A 25,291-nucleotide genomic window follows, 5' to 3' on the forward strand; every position below is an offset into this window, starting at 1 on the left:
GCCTGGCAATCTACTTCCGTACCTTGTCATGAAAACTCTATGAATAGTGATGGGGGAACTATCCCTAGGGTCACCATGAGTCGACGAACTCGACAGCACTCACTCCATCCCCCATCTATATGTACACAGCGCTTTAGAAATCTTTGTAACTTGTTTTGGCTGGTGGGCTTGCAAATGAAAGAAAAATAATAAAAAACAAGTTGCAAAAAAAAAAGAACTGCTTCAAAGCTGTGCAGATCAGGGCTCACTCGTGCTAATCGAACCCTCTTCCCGAACCGACATGCTATTGCTAGGACTGTCGACCTTGAAAACCAAAATTGCAGAGCTTTGCTCTACGTCTTTGATCTTTCGTTAAAAGAGTACTTGACAACACTGCCCAAAACCTTTGACTCCTGTGACACGGGGCTGCCACGTCCATTTTCGCCCCGAGGTGCCCTGCTCGCCGCTGGGCGCTCACCTGGCAGCGGATCATGACGTGGGTGACCTTTGGCTTGCCCTCGCTGCTGTCGCCCTTGTCGTCCCCGGTGCGAACGGACAGGACAAAGTCTCCCGGGTGGCTCTGGCTCTCCCGGACCAGGAAGCTGCCGTTCTTCCCCTTCTCCGTCAGCAGCTTCTCCGCCTCCCGGCCAGACAGGTGCCCATGGAACCACCTGGCGCGCACACACAGGGCAACGTTTGTGACACGCCGCATCATAAAGACTCTTTACTGCACAGAAACGACTCTCCAAACCGACAGCTGCTGGAGCCCCATTTACTCACACGCTAAAAAACGAAAAGGGTTTCATTTTGGTGGAAGAAGTCCTGTACAAGTCTGTTGTAGCTCTCCCCAGAGAAAAAAAAACTGGAAGCATTTGATTTTCTTTCAGTTTCAGCTTTAACTGGCACTGGCAATGTTTCTCTAAAATGAAGCCAACACAGTCCGACTGTTCCGACAGGCAAGTCTGAAGAAACAGCCAGCGGTTCTACGCTGTGGGTCTTAACTCCACAGGTGATCGATCCATCACGCGCTGCTGTTCCTGGCGAAGACCTGAGCTCACCTTTCAGAGGTGGGGTCGGCGCAGTTCAGCGGGTACTTCAGCTCGATGACGTCCCCGTTCTTCTCCTTCAGCTGCCCGTGGTGCTCCATGTAGTACTGCACCAGCTCAGCCAGCGTGGCAAACTTCTCCCCGCCATAGAGGTCGTAGTAATCGCCGGTGTTCTGGATCTTGATGTGGGTGACGGCGCCGTTCCGCCTGATGAGCCCAAACACAGCGCAGCTGAACAACGCTCTTTGGGGATCTGCTACTTTGCTTTGAATATGGAACTAACTGGATGAATCAAATTTCAACAAATACATGGACCCATGAATACTGCCATTTATAGCCACTTAACCCCCCCCGGAGCTCAGGGAACCCCAGTCAAGCCCAGTGAGCCGATTTACTGGCTGAGCCGCTCAGAAACCTTGAAACATGGCACAGTTGATGACGCATCAAGCGATCAGGGACCTATACCCACATATCTGGAACTGTGAATTCAAGAACCAACTACTTTTGGTAAAATCACCCACCCACAGAGAGATTAATGGGTGTCGTTGCAGAATTCTATTTTTAGATGGATTAAAAAAAGAAATGTTACTCAGTTAAAAACCACAAATCTGCTATGGAGTGACTGTTTCATTGAAAATAAACACCGTCGAGAAATGTTGAACACAGTGCTGAAGGTTACACCAATTCAGGACAAAAAGCAACAGTCAAAAACAAAGCATGTTTAGCATGAAGCTGCAATGTCCGGGACACTATAAAGCATGAAGACCTGAACTACAGATGTGTAGGATTTTTTTGGTACATGTCGCTTCCACTACAGTGAGCAACTGAGAAGCAGAAAAGCCATTTCTTTCTTCGTAATGCAGAAGGGTGGGCAAACTTGCTCAAGTGCTGCACTGAGTCAGATTCGCTACTTTGGATTGATCTTAAGCAATCCGAGTATAAAAACACAAAAGCTTCCATCTCCTTTTTTTTTTTACTTTGTAGGCTGTTCAGCAGTTTATGTGTAAAATGACAAGTTTTTACAACATAGGACTCTCTGGTGCTTGTGGAACAGAATCACGCAGTCAATTTCATATTTAACAAATGTTTAATTTGTTATAATTTTCAGATTCCGAGTTTGCTTTGTGGCAGTATTTCAAGCCACAAGTCAGCAGACGCGCCCATCTGCCTTCAGTAAGGAAGCAGACACTGAGAAGTGGCTTGTGACGTGGGATATTTCTCAGGCCACGCACCCTCACCCAGGCACTAGATTTATTTTAAGAACACTGCAAGGATAAATCACCATTTTGAAACCAGTTAAAATAAATTCCATCTGCGTAAAAAAAAAGCCATCTCTCACCAGAGCTCACCTCTCACTGCAGCTTAGCACTTCACAAGCATACAGAACAGTATCCTCACAAGTCTAACATGAGGATTGAGATGTCTTGTCCTTGGGCAGTCCTGGAATCATGCTTCAAAACGGCATCGTGCACCCCGACATCCAGAATTAAACATACAAGCAGGACAGCTTCCATATCAATGAAAAACATCTTACGGCAAACAAAATTGTGGTCTTTAATCATAAGGTTAGCTACCACTTCATAGTAGTTCAAATTACAAATACAAAACAAATGTGAGAATCTGAAAATAATTCCATCATGCAGACTTCTCACCTTAGCTGTGATGTTCAGTGATGGTGTAGCTATTAATGAGCTCCTCAGTATTTGTATTTTTCTAGGACACCGATGACAAACTGAGCTGTTAATGCATCAATGCACAGTTACAATTTTACAAAATGCTGTCATCAAGGACTGTTGCTGGGCCCCATAACAGGTCCGGGGTACATATAGTGCACCACGATATGTAATGGTATTGTTTTACACGCACCCTTGCTGCAACACCAAATCTGCTTCCAGTGCAACAGCAGTTCCTCCACTCTACCATCGGAAATCTTGCAGGCAGATGAGTAGCTCCCCACTTTGAAACTTAAGGCGAGGCCAGACTAGGGCATTATGATGACTCTGCATAACTGTCCTGGACTTCCTCCATCCTTAGAAAGCTACTTATCTGAGAACCTATCCCAGAAACACTGGGCACAAGGCTGCGCTTCATGAGACACCAGGCCATTGCGGAACGTGCAAACAGAGACAATTTAGAGACGCCAATTCGCCTCCAAAGCCAGTCTTCAGTAGGTGGAAAGAAACAGCACATAAATATCACACCTCTGTGCAGACGAAGCCTCTGTCCAGAACCAGCCCAAGAGCTGTGCAGCAGCAACTCCAACAGCCACACTGCTGTACTGCCACCCTAGACTTAGGCACGCCATTCACTTTTCTTACTCTCGAAGTAAGAAGTAAACAAGAGCAGAACAAAATCCACTCATGCTCAAATTTCTATGAGCCACACATGGCACTTGCCAGTGTCTGCCCACTCTTCAACCCTTTTCAGCTCTAGAGTGGAGCTAGAATGTCGGTCACACCTCATACCCCAGGAAAGCCAGAGCTGTTTTTTCTGGAATTACACTTACATACCATGACGGTCATTGAAAATGACTATTGAGCCGTCTTAAGAATCTAGATACAACGGGTAACACCTAGCTAGGGCAAACATCAGAAGCAAGAAAGGAAATACTGTATGACCTTAAGTCAGTTGTTCTGGGTGTGAACTGCATTGATCAAAGAAATCCTTGATCAATAAGGTCTGGGTAAATGATAATTTTAGTGTCAATCAACATTCCAGGAACACAGAATAAAATAGGCAGGAACAGAGAAAGCAAAGGAGAAGGATACTGGAAGGGACAGAAAGAGGGAGAGAAGAGAAAGGGAGGACATGGTTAAGTAAGAAGGTGCCAGATGAGAGCTCCTGGTCCTGCTCATCCATGAAGACCAGATCCGAGTCGAAGCTTGATAAGAGAGCTAGCCTTTCTGTTGTAAAGAACCCGATTTCCTGTGCGGAGATACCCTCAGTTAAATACAGCCTCGGCTTTGAGTGAGCGACTGCATTTTTAGAATAGGGACGTAGGTTCTTGAGAGAGCTTTAACTGGTGTCCGTATTCTGTTTGGTGGTGTAGAGGAAGATTTGTCTCTCATTGGCCTGTGTAGGTGTTACACACGAGTTAAATACTTGACAGCAGTCTGTGACTTTTCTGGTTGTTCAGGACATAGGCCTCTGGGACACTATGTTTGTAAATTTCTAAATACTGCAATATGCATGTTGCAAGTTGTTTAATATGTATTGCTAATATTAATAAATAAAGGTTTAACCCTGTATGCCTGCCTTATTACTTTTTTTTTAAATCAAAGCTTTGCTGGAGAACTAAGAACTCAGGGGCCGAGTGGGTATGATCTTGGCAAAATCTTTACAATTTACAACTTGATGATTTAATTGACTTGCTGATTAACCCACCCAGCCTATTTCTGAAATTCACTATTTTCGCAGCCCCGCTATTTGTAACAACACACCGAAAGCAGTGTCGGTTCTAACCTCGGCGCTCCACTCACACTCCTCCCACAACGGGGGCAGGGGCCATGCGCGTCGAGACCAGTTCTAAGGAAGGCACGGCAAAAATCCCCACTGCCACAGGAAGAGCAGATTATACAGCTTGAGCTGCGAAAGGAGTGATTTCCCAAGAGCTCAGACCAGGGGCATGAGTACTCTTCCCCAGCAGGTGAAACTCCTTGCGCTCACCTCACAGACAGAGTGAAATCCCCAGGGTTGCTCTTGCTGGGACGAGCCAAAAAGCTGCCATCCACCCCCCGGGTCAGCAGCAGGTTCTCTGCCTCCACACCTGTGATGTTTGGGTGAAACCACCTGCAAGATGCGGGGGAAAAAAAAAGAGCATTTCAATCTGAACGTCCAGTGCTACGCCCAGCTCACTTCGAGCCCAGTATTTGATTCTCATTTCCCCTCCGTAAACACCAGAAAATTAAGAGCAGTGTGCCTCCACTATGGCTCTTCAGAGCACATTAAGGTGATTTAGCTGTAGTTATAGGAGGAAATACTCTAGTTCAGTGGTTTTCAATCTGTGGGCCACGGCCCCCCAGTGGACCGTGGTGGTACTGCAGGGGGGCCATCAAGTGACTGTTGTAATTGTAAGAGAGTCGTAAATATATAACATAATATATATAATATACATATTGAATAGATATTATGGTTTAGCATGCTGCATGACCGATGTGACCGCCATTTAATGTGACATGACAAGAAAGCTAATGCATATGTAGTATAACTGCCTAATTAACCGTCATATCATGGATAAGTGGCTTGCGTTCGGTACTCTTACAAGGAAAGGCACAGTGGAAGGCCCATCTACAAGCAAAGAAAACGCTTCAGTGTGTCATACCAATAGCCCAAAATCCAAACCCAAACTAAAAAGAGAAACTACAGCAGTGAGTACCTGGCTCTGGGCTTTACGTGTGTGGGAACTGAGAACCATCCACTGTGCGTTCGTTCACCTGTCCACTGGAAAGTCTACGTGTTGAATATCACGTAATGGATGGGGAGTTAACATCTACCTCTGTTTTGTCATTGTTCTGATAGTTATTGTGCATATTTCTGTTTCTCAGCGTCTTCATAAGGTCATGGGCACAGAAGGCTAACCTGCACTTCCGGAAAGACGTTCAGTTCGTTTTGATTCCGCCTGCTCAATTTTGTTTTAACAAAACGTTAAGTACGTGAGTTATCATAATAAAGAAAGAGCTGGACTGGGGCCTTGGTTTTCACAATTTATTTGTAGTTATTTTATTTATTTATTGGTGAGGTGCTGAGCGGACTCCTTCTGTAATCATTAGAAGGTCTTTGTAAAGCCATGTTTGCAGCTTGTACTGCATGCGCTTGTACGGGCCGCGGACGTTTTTATGGTCGGTCATGTGGGCCGCAAGCTGTAATAGGTTGGGAACCTCTGCTCTAGATGACAATCAAAAAACACTCATGTGAATACAGTACGTTACAGCCTCCCTGATCAATTATCCCTTAAGCCCATCATATTAACTATTCAAATACACGTATTTATTGAGCTGAATAACAAAGTGAAGAAATGAGAAGTACTGTAATAGAAGATGAGGAATCAAGGGCCTTCCATTTTGACACTAAGACAGCCAAGCATTTCCACAATGGACTAATATAGTTACAAACGCAACCTGAGTCAGAGCTGACAGTCATGTTCAAGGACTGGATAACTTATCGGAAAACATGGTGACTATAACTCATGATCAGTTCCTGAAAAAGTTATAGTCCTTCATAACGCATAAAATGTCCTCTCGTTTGACATTTATTTTCAAATGATTTTTGAGGAAGGGTCGTGCATTCTTTATGTCATGTGCATTTTCGCCCTTTAAAAGCAAAACCAACCTGGTTTTATTTTTATTCATGAACCTTCATGCATATGGTTTAACTTGTTTTGTTTTAATTAGACATTCACACGTGATGAAGTAGCTCAATCGGGGAGCTGCGTCAGCATGCACAGGCTGCAAAGGAACAAGTAAAGGTTTATTCCCTGCTGACAAGAGAAGAAAAGAAACACGTTTCGGCTGTAGAGCCTTCTTCAGGTGCGTGTTTCTTTCCTTCTCTTCTTAGCATGGAATTATCCTTTCCCTGTTCACAGTGATGCTTTCACTACCTGCCTGTTCCAGGAAACCACGTACTGTAGGCTGTTTCACCGTGCTTGTGTGTTCATCTACAGGTGTTTAGACATAGCAGATGGCCCATTGAGAAACAGTGTCCGCAACACAAGTGTGCTGAATTAAAACACAGAGACACTGCCCGGTGTATACAGAGACATCAGTACAACCACAGCTTCTTCATTGGACTGCATTATCAGCTGCAATTGCCAAAGACTTCCACATCTATCCAATGAGATAGATCTGGAACTAGTAACATGATTCATGAACATAAATTCTTGCTTTTGAGTTTAAAAGAGAGATCAAATTGTCTGTGGTCATTTAGGAAATTTGCAAAAGGGAAACTGGATCCATTAACTTCCTTTGCCCTGAGTAACTTAAGACCAAACTAAACATAATATTTTCCTTCATAGTTTTTGCAAAATCAGGACTTTTACATCCACAAAACATAATACCATCATCACACTTCTTCCTGAATCAGGAATACCATGTGCCAGTAACTCCAAGATGAAATCCTCAGTGTGAAATTCAGTGGATCTTCTGAAAGACGTCTACACATTCACCAAGAGAATCACCCAGGAAATGATTCACATTTTAATGCATTTAAACTCGACAGATTCCATCTATGCCAAAAAGCTAAGTTTGTCATATTGCTTTTCCTGTTGAATAAAACAATTAGAAGTCATAACTCTTTGCATGTTTGGAGTCTTGTGTAAGAAAATGAACTGTTACTAAGAAACCTCCCGAAAAAGGCATATAGACAAGCATAAGCCTTCGGCTCCTGTAGTATTCCACAAGATAATCCGGCAAATTCATCTTGATTATTCAAATACACGTCCTCATTACAACTTATAAAAATCAGCTTTGTTCTATGTCAAAGGAACGTTTTAACAAACCAAAACCAAGTACAATCATTGATGGTAATTAAAAACAACCAGCACCCATCAATTCCTCCAGACCACACACAGATCCATGCTGCTAGTTAGCAATCAAAGAAAAATGAAACATGTCTTACCTTCTCTAATGCACAGACAATCTTGAACCAAAAAATACATTCTTATATTTAAGAATTATATTTGTCTGACACTTTTATTAGAAGTGTCTTAGCTTTGTACCCATTTCTACAGCAAGACATTTGACTGAAGTAAGCTGAGCTGAGTACTTGGCTCAGAAGTGCGACAGCGGATCCCCACCTGGTATCCGAACCCGCAATCTTACATCTGCATGTCCAAAGACAGGATTGGAGTCCCCCAGATGTGAAGCACTGCCCAACTACAGAAGAACATTGGCTTACTTTTGCCTATACTGTACCTTGTGCCTAGTCTGATTATATATAGTCCAACTGAAAATTCCTAACCAACAGCAGCAGCAAACATCTCCTGCCTGCCCCCCAAGAAAACCAAAGTACCGTGGTAAACAAAAAAAAAAAGATTAAAATGCTTTGAGTGTCATGTACAACTACACGAAGATGATTTACTATTTCGCATAACATCTGACAATTCTTACTACTTTCATTTGCTCTACCTTTTAAAAACATCATTTTGGTTAAATACATCTTAATGGGAAAGACTCATTGAACCACAACACTGCAGCCTGATGTGAAGAATACAGAAGAGCTCGATTCACACGCAGTTAGAACGCACACTTCTTTACACCAAGCAGGAACTGCAGCCTAACTGAACAGTCGGCACAGTTCTTCCCCTCTCACACAGCACTGATGTCCACACTTATACTATCATCTTTTCACACCGTGAAACCCACACTTAGCACAAACTGAGACATGAATGAACGAAAGAACGACATGACTTTGCCTGACAACACAGCACGCGCTGCTCCTCTGCATTCTTCTGTGTTAACAACTACGCGAGTGTGATAGATACTAGAGCACAAACTCCACTTGATACCATAGAATCCCTCCGCAACAGGTTAAACAAACCCCACATTAAAGAGCTTGTACTTTAGTTAAAAAAAGCCTCATTTCCTGCCATTAATTTCAAACTGACCATTAATGTCAGACCTAAGCAGCAGCAGAACTCATTCTGCAGAAATGTGCACATTGTTCACAGAACGTTTTCACTGTTCGTGGAGTTTCATCAAATTACACTTTTCAAGTGGCAAGCAGTTTACTTGTTAGAAAAATGAAACTAGTATTTTTGTCTTTCAACTGATAGGGTTGTAGCACCAGTGCCAGGACCAGGAAAGCAACTGTAATACCTACAAGGCTATATATTAGATCTCTATGTCTGTATCTAAGATAGGGCCTATTTTCAATTTAGCAATCAAATCAAATCCAAAATCTGTCTTAGCTATTTTCATTACATTGTATGTTCTCCTTGTGCTCTTGTGGGTTTCTTCAGGGTGCTCCTGTTTCCATCTAGAGCCCAAAGACATACCGATAGGTTAACTGGCCCTCGTGTGAGTATACCCAAATGGACTTGGGTCCTGGTATATCCTTCCCACAACCCTGTATTGAATAGAGCACTTAGGAATTGGAAAGATTATCTAGATCTCTGCAAGATGCTGAAACTCCGGTTGTTGATGTTTTGACTCAAAAGTCTCCAAGAAGGGACTACATGCGATTCCTGGATTATTAAAATACAAGCCACCAAAAAAAACATTAGGGTACAATGGATCAGGCCTTTTGACAGTGTAACTCAAGAATACTAGATTGCTTACTGGAAGATTTCCTGCTTAAGTAGTGAAAATGAAATTGCCTTTAGGAACTGAAGATCAGAAGTTACCGCGTCTCAAAATGAGACTTAATTTTACAGTTAGCATCAAACGCATCAAGTAACCCTGGACATTTATAGAGCCACAAGAAGACCACGCAGACTGAACTTGAGATGTGCTTTCTATGATGATATAAAGCATTTTCCAATATAACTGTGCAGAAAACTATTTTGATGCCTGGCAGAGAAAAGCAATTAACCGAACAAAAGTTAATTCCACGCCGAAATGTGGAAATGAGGAGGCTTGTTCAGGGGCAGAAGAGTTTTACACACAGCACACCAGTGGACTGCATTTTTTGTGCTCTTGGCCAGCACTGCTCCTCTAAGGGGGCTGGGGGTATTTCTAATGGGACAGTTTAATGGATTGATTAAATGATTGGCCCGATTAGTGCAACTCGGATTGCTCACACGGGTCTCTGGGGGCTCGGGACGGTACGGGCAATGATGAAAACCCCTATACTACACGACAGCCCGTGAATAACAAGTGTGCATTAAAAGATTGGAAAAATAAAAATAAAACCGTCTTCTTGGGAAAGGCAGATCCCAGGTTACATTAATTATGGAAATTACATAAACTAAAGAAAAGTAGTGAAAAACGGTTTGTTTTCATTCTCGGTCTTCAGAACATGAGCTAAAATTGTTCGTTTTCGGAGCACAACGTAAAACAATTTAATTTCGACACGTCAGGTCTTTAAAGCGCGGCTGTTGTATAGAACTTTCTCTCCGGGTTTAAATCAAATTTAGAAATCTTTTCAAAACAGAGCCTGGTGTTCTTAGAAAACGCTCATTTCAACTAGTACGACGTTCATAAACGATTCATATGCACAACCTTGCCGTGCAAACAATATTTTTACTTTTTAATCAAAAGGACAGAAGTGCATGCTATCGAGTGTGCTGAAAAAAATGCTGATCCCGATGTATAATTCTGACAAAACAAGTCATATCTGGAATTTCTTCCGAAGATACAGACCGTCAATGACTTAATCTTTTTGTTTGAAAGACGGTCATCACATTAAAAGAAAACGAGACAATAGTATAGGAGGCAAAAATGATCAAGGCACCGTTACCAAAATACATTTTGGAAGCCAGACATTCGCTGAAGCAGAGTTTTTACAACCTACCTCCGAGATGTCATCTTTTTTTTTCGTTACTTCTTCAAGTGCTGGTTCCTCAATTTGATTTCCTCGTTATTTTCAGTCGCGCAATCTAGCCGTTTTATTTTTTTCCCCCACGGAGAAGTCAGACCAGCGCCCAACAGGCCATGAACCTGGCTCAGCCCGGGTTCAGAGACAAACGGTCGGGCTGGTGATGGCACGGATCAAAATTTATTACAAAATACCAAATGAAAACCCCTAGGCCTCACCAGCAAGACTCTGCCTACGGCAGGACTCGGAGATAAGACGTCACTAGACAAGACACAGACGCACTGTGGGGGCGGGACATGCTCTGAGGCTACATTCGCCATTTTGGATTATGGCAAGAACAAGTAGAGATTATTTATCGTCCAAAATATCTAATTAAATAATTAATTGCAGGTATTTAATTAAAATTTGTAAGATAAAATTCATTTTTTTTCATCGAACAAATAAACTAATATTACCAATCAGTGAAAACTGCAGAACTTAAAATGTCTGTATTGAACTGGAAGCATATGTGTTTATACAATCAAGTTAGAAATAATGTTTGAAATAAAATAAAACTCATGTCAGCGGTTAAGGTAAATATAATTTATGTAAATACTATATAAAATTGTAATTGTATTTTGAAAAATACTTTATAATGCTTTTTCTTTGACCCATTTAGACCTACTGTCATTTTATTGTTGCCTTATTATGTTGCCCTGATGTGTACAGATCATACAATGCTGGCAAGATATGGTCAAATTCTTTCTTTTTCCAGATCTTATTTTATTGCTGCACACATCCACAACTACCAAGTGGTGTTGGACCCAAACATTTCTCATATACACAATACCCCAAAGTTATGATCAGTAAAAAAAATACAATACACATAAAAGGACTCTATTACTAAAAATGAGTCAGGACATCAATTATTACAATATGATATGGATTTGTTAAACAACTCAGAGTAATCCATTTTGACTATTCTGAGCTGCCACCTTTTAATTTATGAATGATAATGAGGGTGTAATCAGTCTAAAAACATATTGCAATGTGGTAACTGGTATACAGTATATACGTGGGTTAGGAAATACATTTAAACCTCTTCTACTGTTTCGCTTCTTTGTCCTTCACTAGATCCATGCTGTTCATGGTTGCTTAGGGCCAAGATCGGACTGTTTGATCAGTGATTCAGATGTTAAACAACAGCGCAGGTGAACTGTGTTCCGTACAGCTCTGGGCTTGTGAACTGCTGGAACGTCTAGTAGCAGCAGATATTTTTGAAGATGGCTTTAGGCTGTCATGCCAGCCTGTCAGCATTACAATGGCTATTGATTATATAGGTCTGCGCTGCATGGAATCGATGAGCAGTACTCCTTTGGCATATCAGAGGATGCCAACCATAGTAGTTCCAGACAAGGTGGTTGTGCTGAGCTTCTGCCAGTTCTCTTATTATGTCTTGGCCTTGATGCCTGAGTGCTGATTCCACAGCTCATCAGAAAGCCAAGGTGAGACACAGACTTTTTTGGCTCAGTTCTCCAGAGTTCCAGCGGCTTTTTACTGTACTCCACTCTTGCAGCAAGGTTGTTGAGATTTCAGGGCTTTACTTAATACATCCAGCAAAAACATTTCACATGTCAAAAAGGTTGTGCATAAAGGTTTCATTAATGCTAAATTTGCCTCCCTTATTCTGGCTCTTTGATTCCTTGATTAGTCTCATGCTTTTCAGCACAGCACAGCACAGCACAGCACAGAATTTCTCTGAACTGTTTGTACCAGTTGATCAGCTGGTGGTGAGCAGACACAGGTGGGGGTGACACTGTCACACACTCCCACAATCAGCATTTTTGTCCTGCTGCAGAGACCCATTTGGCTATATGCAGACCTGAATGAGGACAGTTCTGAATTTCAGAGACTGGTACAGTGTTGATACCAATCACAAATTCCATTTGACCTTTTAGGAGCTGAAAGCAAATTTACAGATATACCCCTAATAGAAAACTAAAATCACTTAGTCTGTGATAAGGAATCCAGAAGACAGTGTTGCTCCAAGGTTAGGGATCCCCATTTCTGTGGGTTGTAAGGATCTTTTTAAATCACTAGCACCCAACATGCTGGCAGGGATTGTTGTGCGGCTCCAGTTAAGACAATATTAGATCAATGTGAATTAGCTGAATTAGAACCATTGTGTTGCAGTGAAGATCTGCAGGAATACAGCCTTCAGGAGAGGGGTGTGAACCCCACTCTGAAGAAGGGGCTCTCATTCCTGCCCCAGGGAACTGCTGTGTCCCCTGCTTTTTGCCCTGGGCAAATTCTTAACGAATTCATGGAGTTATTGTCAACCAATTATCTTAGTTTAAATACCTCATTTTGCACAGTTTATTTTTTAATCTCATTGTCTTGCAGTCCATGTGGGTCCTAATGCCCCAGTATAGTGACGGGGACACTATACTGTAAACAGGTGTCGTCCTTCGGATGAGACTTAAAACCGAGGTCCTGACTCTCTGTGGTCATTAAAAATCCCAGGGTGTGTAACCCCGGCATCCTGGCCAAATTTCCCATTGGCCCTTACCAATTATGGCCTCCTAATAATCCCCATCAATGAATTGGCTTCAATGTGCAGCATTCAGGTGGATGCTGCACATTTGTGGTGGTGGAGGGGTGTCCCCATTACCTGTAAAGCGCTTTGAGTCGAGTGTCCAGAAAAGCGCTATTAAAGTGTAAGCAATTATTATAATTATAATTAATTTTGTTCGAAAGAGCTTTGGATATTTCAAATGATAAATAAAATAAAGTCAAAGGAATAATTCTTGAGGATCCTACATTTTGTATCATTATAATATCGATTCATATGAAATAAACATATAGGTAATTTCGTAGGACAATTGAAACATCTTGTGAAAAAGAAAATTGGCTTCATACCCATGGGAAACTACTATGTCCAGCAAGCTTTGCGACCTACCGTGCGTGTGACGTCATTCAACGGCGCATTTTTAATCGTGAATGACCCGGATGTCGATCCTTTTCTAGTGAGCTAAGGTAAGAATGGCTCCTCGGTGCTTGAATTGCTGAATTAAAATCCGTGACAATCTTTTAAAGTTACTCAAAAGGGCCCCCAAATCCCTTACTTCACAGAAAGCTAACATGTTTAAGAATAACCTTTTCTGGGAATGGTGTCGTCTGGTTAGGTTTTTGATGGTGTAATTTGCTGTTGTGTACTGAAAGTATAGGCCTGCCGTTATAGTACTTGGGACACGGTGCAGAAATATTCTTAAACCACTAGAACGAGTTACTGTCAGGGTTACAAGTAGATGCAGACATTAGTAGCATATCGTCTAGAACACGTTTCGGAGGCGGTTGTTTTATGTTTAATTTGCTGTAAAACAGCCGGATCCAGGTTACCGGGGACGGGTCTTGGTCTGGCTGCTGGTGTGTGTTTTGCATGTGTCAAGCTAGCGAATACCCCACACGGACCCGCGTTCATCAGCGGGTTAGAAATGTGAGAATAACGCCACACTTTCGGAAACCCGCGTGATCCCGTTAGTGTTTCCTCACGGACTCGAGTGGGGAGGCCGTCGTGGAGCGGGCCGGTTCCCGTGTGTCTCTGGTAGCGGCGGCGGCCTGCGCCCGGGCTGCCTGCCTGCCTGCCTTCCCTGCGTCAGATTCGTGAGTGCTCCTAAATCGTTATCAGGAGTACCTTGCGAATTGTTTTTCAGAGGCTTGCGTGATAACTTGTTTTATTTTTCCTGCCCTCGTTTCGATCAAACTGCTGAAACCAAGCGTCGTACCGATTTGGAGACGCTGATGAACTAGACCGGTGTTCTGACATGAGGCGGGTTTTTTTTATCGTGGAGCCTGAAAGCATTTTCGCTTTGAACTAGAGCTAGAATTCTTACAGTAAACAATGCATTGCAGTAGGTTTTACCCTTGAGATGATGTATCTTGGCGCTCATGCGGTTGCGTTGCGGACACGGCTAATCCAAGCCGCACTCCTGCTGCCTGGGTGGTTTTTGGCGGATGGCTTGAACCCGGCTCGTTGAATGGTGGGGGGCGTTGTCTAGGTTTTCATTCTGACCTTACTCTTAGCCATCCAGCTAATCGACTCATTGACAAGCCTGCCTTCGGTACTTTGAGTGTCTCAGGACCTGTCGCACTGTTGCCCTGGGTTAGAAAATAGACCCGTTTTGCTCATGCATGTAGCAGTGTGGCTGTAGTGGATTGAATCTGAACCCCCCCCCCCTTTCCGTCAGATGGCAGAAGACAAGAAGAAGAAGGTGGCGAAGAAGAAGCTGCACCACACGTGCCGCAATCCGCTGCTGGCGCGGGGCCTGAGGAGGTTCTCCCGCAGCGCCATGTACGAGAGGAGGGCCCTGTACAAGCGCAAGACCAAGACCACGGAGACCAAGGTCAGCGCCCGTCCACTCGCCCCTCGGGGTGCATCCTGTGCCTTTAGACTGTGGGAGACATTGGTGGCAGTCTTGACCATGTGATGCATCCATAATGCAAACTGTGTATAAGCAACATCGTTCCTAAACAACAGTATGTCAGGGGTATTAAGCAATATGCAAGAAAGATGAGATCGCTTTATTGGCCGTATACAATTTCTTGTATTGGGAATTTCTTTTCAGCTTGCTCTCCATGAGACACACAGACAGGGAGAAAAGCTGGGGGTCAGAGCGTAGGGTCAGCCATTTATACAGCACCCCTGGAGCAGCTGGGGTTAAGGGCCTTCCTCAGGGGCCCAACAGAGTAGGATTCCTCTGCCGGCAGCAGGATACGAACCGGCAACCTTCCAGCCACAGAGCCACCGGACAGCACTAATTGCTCATTAATATGTACATTCTTATAGATGTTTTCTTTGGGTATTATCCTGTCTTAGCCTTGAGGTTGTATGGGATGTGGGTGCAGCCATGCACTTGTTTAATCCAGCGTGTCATTACAGATTGAGAAGAAGCTGAAGGAAAAGGCTCAAGCCACTGTCACCAAGACTGTCGGAGGGGACAAAAATGGAGGCACCCGTGTGGTCAAGCTCCGTAAGATGGTATGCTTCTTTCCTTACCTAAGTCATCTGACATTTCTCAGCACCCAGCTTAATACAGTTGGGTTTTGCAGAAGTTTGTAGATTTTGTGTAAGTGATGTTTTGCATTTATAGGAAAGCAACTGTTTATAGTTGTTTGTAGAGTTTCTGTTGACTAGTTTGGTGTGTTTCCCCACCCTCTTCTCCAGCCCCGTTACTACCCCACAGAAGACGTTCCTCGCAAGCTGCTGAGTCATGGGAAGAAGCCCTTCAGCCAGCACACGAGGAAGCTGCGAGCCACCATCACCCCTGGCACTGTGCTCATTCTGCTGACCGGCCGCCACCGGGGCAAGGTGAGAGGCTCACGCAGAACCGGACCGTTCCATCAGTGTCATGTCAGTTTCATGAACAGCTGGAGTCCTCCTGTAAGAAATACAGTTGCTGCGCAGTTAGAGCATTTGTGAGGCTGAAACAGTAAAAGAGTTGAATGATCTTGGAAGCCTGTAGGAAGTCCAACCCTTTGCCCTTGCCTGGGATTTCACAAACCATGGTGGCTAAAAGGCAAGTCCTGTACTGTTGGGATTAAATAAGCTTTGGAAATATCTTGACACATAATTGCACATTTTAAGATTGACCCTAAAATTTTTCCCCTCTTAGCCAATACTGAGTCCCTTAGGAATACGATACAAAGGCATTACTGGTCCCCTGTCTGCTGAAGCAGTGTTTCCTGGCTGCAGCATGCTTGCCTTAGTAAAAGGTGCTGTGCGGCGCAACTGTCAGAGACTCCAGCACAAGCAGCCTTGTTGGGTGTGAGGGAAATGTATTTTGTTCCCTAAGGCCCAATAAGAGGTGTTACTAAATTGACATTTAAAAGATTAAAATGAAAACCAAGATTTTAAAGATGTATATCATTTACAGTTTATGGCAAAAGTTTAAGCCTGTGTTAATGAGAGAGGGGGGACATAAATTTCATAATGGCATGACTGTTCCTCTTTCAGCGTGTGGTTTTCCTCAAGCAACTTGCCAGTGGTCTTCTGCTTGTGACTGGTAAGAGTTTTGAGCTTTACACATGTAGTTTTTCAGAACTGGAAGTTTTCCATTCATGCTTCATATGTGAATAGTTTTGTTCATCAAAGGCATTACTGCAGAGTTCCAAGAGTGTTTATACAACCGTGGTCCTTGTGTAAAAGGTTCTGAGTTTCCTGGGATACCCAGAAGAGCCTCTTACCCCCAGGTTGTGAACCCCTGCATGAAGGCATTCTGTGCATTTAATGGTGTCTTGTGCTCATACTTTAGTTACAGCTCATCTAGTGTTCTTCTGCACTTTTCATCACCTAGCATACTACATGTATTTCTGTTGCTGGTTGTGTGTATATCAGCAATAGTAGTACATGTATTATTTAGCAAAAGCAGATTAAGAGTGAGGTTTTATTTCAACATTATAGCAAAACTACAGATACTTTGCAGTTGCAGTTTAATATGACTGTCCGTTTTATGCAGAATATTAACTGGAATAGTGATCTGTGTATCGCTTCATCTCTGGGATGAATTCCATCTCCAGATGTTTGACAGCTCTGCATGTTGATGGTGTTGAAGTAATTGCTGTAGTGAACAGGTGACCCTGTGAATGGTTATCTGGGTTTTGGAGACCAGCAGGTGAAACTGGTGCAAAAAGTAGTTCTGGGTTTGAGGGTTTTTCAGCTCTGTGGGTGTGAATGAATGGTCCTAAGAATTTGAATTAATGAATGCTGAAAACGTTTGTACGATGTGATAAACATTGAAGTTGTGGTCACTAAACCAAGGATTTTCATGCCTGGTCAGAGGAGTTAAGCCTGTACATATATAATGTTACTGATGTGTGAAGTTATTTATAACTTTGGAAAGGTATGACATCCAAAACGTTCAACCTTAACATGAAAGGATAGAGAGAGACGAGCATTGGTCCTGAAATGTTATGATTGCAATACTGTGGAAGGGCTCCATATTGTGAACTGGTATATCTTTTTTAAATGATTAGCTGTGAGTAACACAGTGCTTTAATTTTCACTTGGTTTGTCATGGCTTGTGGTTTTAGGAACTGGTGCCCCTGGCATTAGGTAGACTTATTCTGAAGTGTCATTTTCCTCCATCTTAACTCTGGAAGTCCAGTTCATTAAGGATGTTTAGCTTTTTGTTTTGGATTCCAAAATGTAACAGTATTCCAATTAGGACACATCTAGATGTGAATGGTTGAGGAAGAGAAAATGCATTAAAGGAAATGTTACTTTTTTTGTTTCTTTGGGATGTTGGTTCTTGCTTTCTTTAAGGCATCATTAGATGCTTGTCAGCTGTTTTTATCATTGTCTCTGAACCTGCCAGGTCCTTTGGTGCTGAACCGTGTGCCCCTGCGCAGAGCACACCAGAAGTTCGTCATTGCCACCGGCACAAAGATTGACATCTCTGGCGTTAAGATCCCGAAGACCCTGACTGACTCTTACTTCAAGAAGAAGAGGCTGAGACGACCCAGGCACCAGGAGGGAGAGATCTTTGATACTGAGAAAGAGGTAACTTGGAGTAAATCCTGATTGCTCTGCTGAAGTGAATTTGCAGTCCAATTTAAGATTGTACAGTGGTGCAGGTATTAGTTTAAAATATAGTTTAGGTCAAATTTAATGCATTAAAACACATTACAGAAAATAAATTGAATTAAACCATACTAACTTTTTTTACCATCAGGCTTTTGTTAGTGAAGTACTAAACATCACTTACATTTGTGAGTTTATCTTGTCTCAGTGAAACTACACTGTTAACTGAATTTCAGATTACTTCACATATTTCTTGAAAAAGATTCAACTTTCAGAAGAGTTGATTTCCACAAAGGTTTTAAACCTTTGCTAGTGTGGGATACCTGGCTTTGCATGGAGCAGCAACCCATATGGCTGTTTGTGTTTTTGTGAACTTGTAGTGTTGTTGGGGTGCTGCTTCAGTCTCCCAGTGACAAGCTGTTGTGTGAAAGGGGGGGGATGACTTTGCTTGTTATAGAAAAAAGTGCACAAGCCTTGTTCCTCCCGTGAGCCTGTGCTGTGTTTTAGCTCTAATCGCCTCTGATATGCTTAATCCTGCACTTGCTGTGGAGTTCATTCAGCCCCCCCAGAAGTCCTTCAGCCTTAAGGCAACCCCAATGTTGGGTGTCAGAGGTTCACAGTGCCCTTCCTGATTACACCATACCTGTCTGAGGGCTCTGCTTTTGCCTGCTTACTGAAAACCTGGGACTTGTTTTTCTATTAAGCATTTGATCATCCTAATTTGTATGAAGAGGACTGTGATGTTCATCCATTAACATAGTTGTTATAGGTTTGACGATGTATATACTGATACTGATGTAGGTTTAATTATTTTAGGAGTTGAAGATGGATATTTCCCTTGCTTTAGAATTTTGACATTGACAAAAATGTTAATAGAGATGTATATTTAAAATTAATTACTATGAATTTTTCTCATAAATGGAATTCTTGTTTTACAGAAATACCAGATCACAGAGCAGCGAAAGCAGGATCAGAAAGCTGTGGACGCCCAGATTCTGCCCATCGTCAAGAAGACCCCACAGCTGCAGGGCTACCTGCGATCCTCATTCTTCCTCTCCAATGGAGTTTACCCTCACAAGCTGGTTTTTTAAACTTGTGTTAAACCGAATAAATGTGGATTAATTGGAGACTGTAAGGTTTTGTCTTGATGTTTCTTTTGCACTAAGAACATATTTCACATGCAGATAATTACACTTGTGTAATTTCTCTGGACACTCCACTTGAAGCGCTTTACAGGTAATGGGGACTCCCCTCCACCGCCCCAGCTGGAAGATGTGACAGCAGGCACAGTGCACCAGTACACTCAACACACATCAGATTAAAGTTGAAATGAATGAAAATGACTGAATGGCCTCCCTATTTAAAACTGACTCAAGATTTCAGGGTAACATTTCCATCAGTACAAATCCTTTTCATTAGAGTGGCCTTAATTTGACAGTGGATTTATCACTTTAGCTGTATATATGGTGCACCCATAGGTTGTATCCAAGACCATTTGGACCCAGAATCTACAATGCTTGGCAGTTTCCTGGTTCAGTTTATGTTGAAGAATGGATTTCTGTACTTTTTTGGTCTGCACTGAAGTGTTCTCAACATTTTTGTAGTATAGTTTCGTGACATGCATATAGGGTTTTTGGAAGCTCCAGCCATCTTGTCAGCTCTTCATATTGAATATTCTAGGTATGTTTAGTGCACCTAATTAGGCAGCATAAGTACAAATGTGTTTTGAGAATCTAAGCTTGTAGTTCACATGTTGACTTTCACACACTGAACCAAGAAAAGGAGTTTCAAATCGCACGCTCAAGCCCAGGGCAAAGACCACAGTATTTACCACAAGACATGGGCAACCTAGTAATTTAAAGAAGGGGTCTCCATCCTTGGACAGCATTAACTCAGTGTTGTACATGTACATTCTGAATGCTAGGAGCACCTGTAAGTTATTGATCTAATGAAGTGTTCTGGTCCTTGAGAGTTGAACTGTACTCATTGTGGACCCAGATGGCAGAATTATGTCAAAGGTTACCTGCTTAATTGGTCACTGAAGCTATTCCCAAGTCTAAGAATGTTCCAGTGGTCTATGAAATGTGTTGTATCGTGACTATTCAGGATCAATGCAGGGACTCCAGTGGGGTGACTTATTTCATAGTGTAAAAAACAAAACTTCTCGGGAATTTTAAAATTCAATTTCCAACTGTGATGGCATATCGGAAAAATTAAACAGTTTGAGCTTTATTGTCCCATTGGGGAGACTTGTTTTACGGCACACTCCCAACATAATACAATGACCGATTAAATTTTACCAAGAAGTCAGTGCAACAGTGTTACCGCAAGATAAGGGAGAAGGTAGTAATGATACATTGTTGGACAAGGGATGTTGCAGTGGGGGTGAAAGATTTCCTGTGTCTGTTAGTGTTACACTTGGGGACACAGGCGTCTCCCAGATGGGAGAAGTGTGAACTCGCAGTGGGTGAGAGACACAATCCATCATACACTTTGCTTTGTTTGCCACCCTCTCTTTGTAGAGGATTTTTAAGGGGATTTAATTTGCCCCAATTAACACAATACAACCATGTGTGGGGAGCGTACTGGTGCACTATGGCTGCTGTCACATCATCCAGGTGGGGCTGCACACTGGTGGTGGTAGAGGGGAGTCCCCTTTACCTGTAAAGTGTTTTGAGTGGGGTGTCCAGAAAAGCGCTCTATAAGTGTAAGCAATTATTATTATTAAAAGCAAACACACAAATAGAATCTCTTTAAATTTGTTGATAACACAGTCCCGGTCAGTTTATTAAGGGACCCAGAAAACCATCATCAACCGATTCTAAATGACTTTACTAAACGGTGTAACGCGTTCTCTTTGCGATCACATGTTTTAAAAACAAGGGAGCTGGTCATGCATTTAAGGAAAAATGCTACACCCCTCCAACCTACTGTGATTCATGGTCAGACAGTAGAAACTGTCAATGACTACAAGTACTTTGGGCTGGTCATCGAGTCATAGACAGAAACCTGAGTTGGGATAAATGCCGTGACACCATTTCTAAAAAAGGACAACAGAGACATTTTTCTAAGGAAACTAAGATATTTCGAGGTAGATAGAACCATCCTAACACTTTTCTACTAAGGTCTTTTGCTGAAAGTGTCCTAACATTCTGTCTCACTTGCTGGTTTGGTAACATCGGTACCAGATTGAAATGGTAAGACTAGTCAAAATAAGTAGCAAATGAAGACTCTTGGTTACCCAGGGTGTGTTATTTGGATAAGCCTTAAAGCTTTTAGTAGGAATGATGGCGTATACACAGAAAGATATGTATTCCGATACCACCCCAGCGAGATCGTATATATCCCATCCTCTGATGTGTCTCTAACCACATCTCACTGCGTGCAGTCGAAACAGCCCTGCAGCTGTTCAACGCTGTTCTTGTCTCTGGTTTGCTCCTCTCGAACAACAGCTGGTGGATCGGCCTGAGAAGCACCGTGTTATGATCAGATGCCCAGTGGAGGTCTTGTGGGGGAGCAGGAGGAAATTGGAATGATCCCGTAGCAGGGATCGATAATTCTGTTCAGCAGCGTGGGGCAGGTCGCATATTGATAATATGTGCAAAGTGTATTTTTCTGCGGACGCTGACATTAAAAATGATTCTAGACGACTTTTTCTTCGTTCGCTTTGGGGTGGATATAAAAAACTGGGATAGCAGGGATGCTCAGCAGTTCAATGTCGGGTGTGCCGCTTCAATGTCGGACGGTAATATGTTGACACCAGCGTTTATTAATCATCAGACAGACCGTTATGTTTACCTGTGCTTACAGCGTCTCTCTCTCTGTCCAGTCGGGTAGAGAAAACCCTTCAGGCCTGACCTCATCGTCCTTTCTGTGTCATGGAGCCTGCTTTCTCTCCGTAAAAGCAAGTACGCAGGCATCGCCAAATTCGTGCAAGAATCGCACGCTGGCATAAAGTTCATCCAGCCTGGTGCCTTTCAAGGAGCGAATATTAGACAAAATCATCGTGGGCAGGGGGAGTTTATTCCTCCTCTGCCGGAGTCTCTGTCTCAAACCGTCCCTCTCACCGCGTTTACACTTTAATTTGAGTTTTTTAAAATCCGTATTCTGTGTAGAACACAGATTATCTTGAGGTAGTTAAATTCAGCCAGGTAGTCCTCGAGTAGTTTTACGTAAAAGAGTAAATATAGTTGAAGAAAAGAGAAATAAAAGAAAAAATCACAAGACAACTACAAAACTAACGGGGATCTGCCGCACGTCGCATTGAGAAGCGCCCAACTACAATTTTCATGTTCCTGAAGGCAGGAGAACAGAATCTAATTGAATTGGGATCGCCAAGCTTATTCATCATTTTCCAGTTCTTGATAAATTTGGTGCCATTCGTGTCTAGCCTAGAGCAATCAAATCACTGTCCTGCAGACTGATGTTTCTGCAAGTTTTCACTCCAATTTAGTTATTAATGAGCTTAAATAACTGTCTTAATTGGGCCAATTTTAGGCAATTAACTCATAATTTCAGCAGCAAACACACTTTAACATAGCTTTTCAGTTAGATGCAGAGTTAAGCATGTTAGTCGTGTTTATAAGAACTGAAATATTGAGGCAGTGCTCTACAGTTTTTGTATGCAGGTAAAAATCGGAATCTCACAACCTGCAACCTAGTCTTAGGAAATAGAGATGAAGTATTTAAATTCAACCATGGAGTCAGTTAAGAGCTTTCTTTTATTTAATACTTAGTAAGTAAATAGCCATTTCAGTTTGTTTTCAGTGTTTTCTGTTCAAGACTAAAAAGTTCAGTTTCTTCAGCCTTGTATGATATTCCCTATATCTTAACATACCTGGTTGCTCTTCTCCAGACTGATTCCAGGGTGGCAATATGTTTTCTGAAACAGTAAAAACAAAATCCGTAACATTTTAAATGAGACATTTCTAGGCCATTCTAACATTACATCCCTTGATTTAAATTGTACACTTTTAACTAGATATCATAACATATTGTTAGGCTTCCCCACATTTCCTAGATTATGAAAATGATAAGTCAACATATCTGTCTTTTCCATATGAAACCTATTCAAGCTCAGTGTTACCCATTTTGTATAAATAGATTCTATGTTTACCATGCACAACTCTGCACTCTGCATTAAATTTAATCTGCCATGAGTCTGCCCTTTTGTGAATTTCACTAGTTGCTTCTACATTGTTTGCCAATTTTGCTACTTTGGCATAATCTACAAAATTGACTGGTTTCTAAAAGTACCAAAATCTAGATCATTGATATAAACTAGGAAGAGTAGTGGTCCTAGTACAGGATACTGTGGTACTCCACTAATTTACATCACCCACAGTTGAGCATTCACCCCTTATCTGTATTGTCTCATTTCTATTTATTAACCAATTTCCAGTCCAATCAAGTAATTCCTTGACTGTCTACAGGTATGAACTACCTTTGCTAAATCCATGTTGACTTTTCCCTAGTGTCTTATTTTCATATACATGAACCTTTAATTTAGTTCCAATAGTTGTTTATCTAATGTTATGTGAAATAGAAGAGATACTTACTGGTCTAAAATTCCTTAACCCTTCTTATGCATTGCTACTGCATTAGCAATTTGAAGTCTATATGTATTACTCCTGTCTTGATAGACTGTTGGAAGAGTTGTGTCAACAGCTTCTGGATAATATATCTTGTTTCTTTGAGTATAATTGGTAGGATATCACTGGGTCCTGAGGATTTGTTCATTTTGGATGCCTTTAGTAAATTAAACACCTCTGCCTGTCTTTCTGCTGTCTGAGACATGCTGTGGATTTTCTTCCTAGTGAGCATCTGAGTGATACACTCCTTAAGTACATCAGGCATTCCCCTTTCATTGTCTAGCTGTGTCCCATTACTGTGCTGAATATTTTATACTTCACTCATAACAGTTCTTTTGTGCCTGTAGTACTGATAACTTATTATTTTCAAGCCTGTCAGTACTTTTTTAAATGAAAAAATCATTATTGCCTTATGTGTTAACAGATTTGAATCCAATTAGTCAGTTTTAGCACCCCTCATGTCCTGAGCCTTAGTGTGTTCTGTTGCCTAGTACTCAATACTTAACGGCTGAAACCTAGTGACTGTCTATCTTCTTCATTAAAAAGAAAGTCATCTTTCTTAGCTGTTGTACAACATTTATGACAATAAATTGCATATTTTGTGTATGTTTTAGTTAATTAAGGATTAAAGATCTTCAATGTCATGAAAAACATCAGCTTCACCAACTTCACCAAAGCGTCCGGACTGCAGTGGAGACTGGACACACTGCTGCTGGATGCACTTGCATTGTTGGCAAAGTGTTGACAATCATGTCATTCACCTCCAAGATAATAAAGTGTTTTTCTTTGTAGACTCTGGAAAATGTGTTATTATAGATACAAAATGTCATTTGTGTGTTAAAAAAACAAAGTGTGTCTTTAAATGATATCAGACAGGTAGTTATCCCTATTTGTTATTAGAAAGTACATATTAATTAGCATTTAATGCGGTCCGTTGGCTCTGTGGCTAAGGATCTGTGCCTGTGGCTGGAAGGTTGCTGGTTTGTGTCCCGCGGCCAGCAGAGGAATCCTACTCCGTTGGCCCCCTGAGCAAGGCCCTTCACCCCAACTGCTCCAGGGGCGCTGTACAATGGCTGACCCTGCGGTCTGACCCCAAGCTTCTCTCCCTGTCTGTGTGTCTTATGGAGAGCAAGTTTTGGTATGCGAAAAGACAAATTCCTAGTACAAGAAATTGTATATGGCCAATAAAGTGATCTTATCTTATTTCACAATGCTAACAGACAGGACTGCCTAACTAGACTTCTAATCCTGCATTGCTCGTATAAGGTCAGAGTCAGGAGCCACAGACACACATCAGTGCGACAGCTAACTCTATCCTGTGAAAAAGTTGCATATGCAATAATAAAAGTGCAAGAAATGCTGTTGGTTCCAATACCCATTTGTTGTTTTTTAATTCGTTTCAGTATGTGCATCTTAAAAAAAAACACCTTTTCAGGTGATGATCATTACACCAAAATGTGTTCCTTATAAGAAAATAACAGCTAAATAGATTCAAATGTCTATATCAAGATTTGAGTCAGCTTTCAGATCATGTGGAATCTTGAATCCGGCCCGGTGCCACGGTTTGGCTCCGTCCGGACCTGAGCACAGTGGAAGCAAACCCTCGCTCCTTCATTGGTCGCGCTTGTTGTCATGTTTATGAAGCC

At 42.1% G+C, this 25,291-nt stretch overlaps 2 protein-coding genes across 2 annotated transcripts in view; one reads left to right on the forward strand and one right to left on the reverse strand.

Moving 5' to 3' along the window:
* The window catches only part of ptpn11a (protein tyrosine phosphatase non-receptor type 11a), a 31,287-nt gene extending 20,504 nt beyond the window's left edge, over positions 1 to 10,783 (reverse strand). Inside the window, exons 1-4 of the mRNA XM_015366145.2 lie at positions 10,473 to 10,783; positions 4,692 to 4,814; positions 1,038 to 1,232; positions 458 to 650 (exon numbers count right to left, since the gene is read on the reverse strand). Of these exons, the coding sequence (XP_015221631.1) occupies positions 458 to 650; positions 1,038 to 1,232; positions 4,692 to 4,814; positions 10,473 to 10,486 (525 nt within the window). The 5' untranslated portion in view covers positions 10,487 to 10,783. The remainder of the gene's footprint in view (positions 1 to 457; positions 651 to 1,037; positions 1,233 to 4,691; positions 4,815 to 10,472) is intronic.
* A 3,909-nt stretch (positions 10,784 to 14,692) lies between these two features.
* Positions 14,693 to 19,189, forward strand: rpl6 (ribosomal protein L6). Its single transcript, XM_006640278.3, has 6 exons — positions 14,693 to 14,878; positions 15,415 to 15,513; positions 15,700 to 15,843; positions 16,489 to 16,537; positions 17,849 to 18,033; positions 18,993 to 19,189. The coding sequence occupies exons 1-6, from the start codon at positions 14,723 to 14,725 to the stop codon at positions 19,143 to 19,145; spliced, it is 786 nt and encodes a 261-aa protein (XP_006640341.3). The 5' UTR covers positions 14,693 to 14,722; the 3' UTR covers positions 19,146 to 19,189.
* Positions 19,190 to 25,291: the final 6,102 nt, after the last annotated feature.

The sequence above is a fragment of the Lepisosteus oculatus genome, chromosome 22 (genome assembly GCF_040954835.1).
Source record: "Lepisosteus oculatus isolate fLepOcu1 chromosome 22, fLepOcu1.hap2, whole genome shotgun sequence".
Lineage (NCBI taxonomy): Eukaryota > Metazoa > Chordata > Actinopteri > Semionotiformes > Lepisosteidae > Lepisosteus > Lepisosteus oculatus.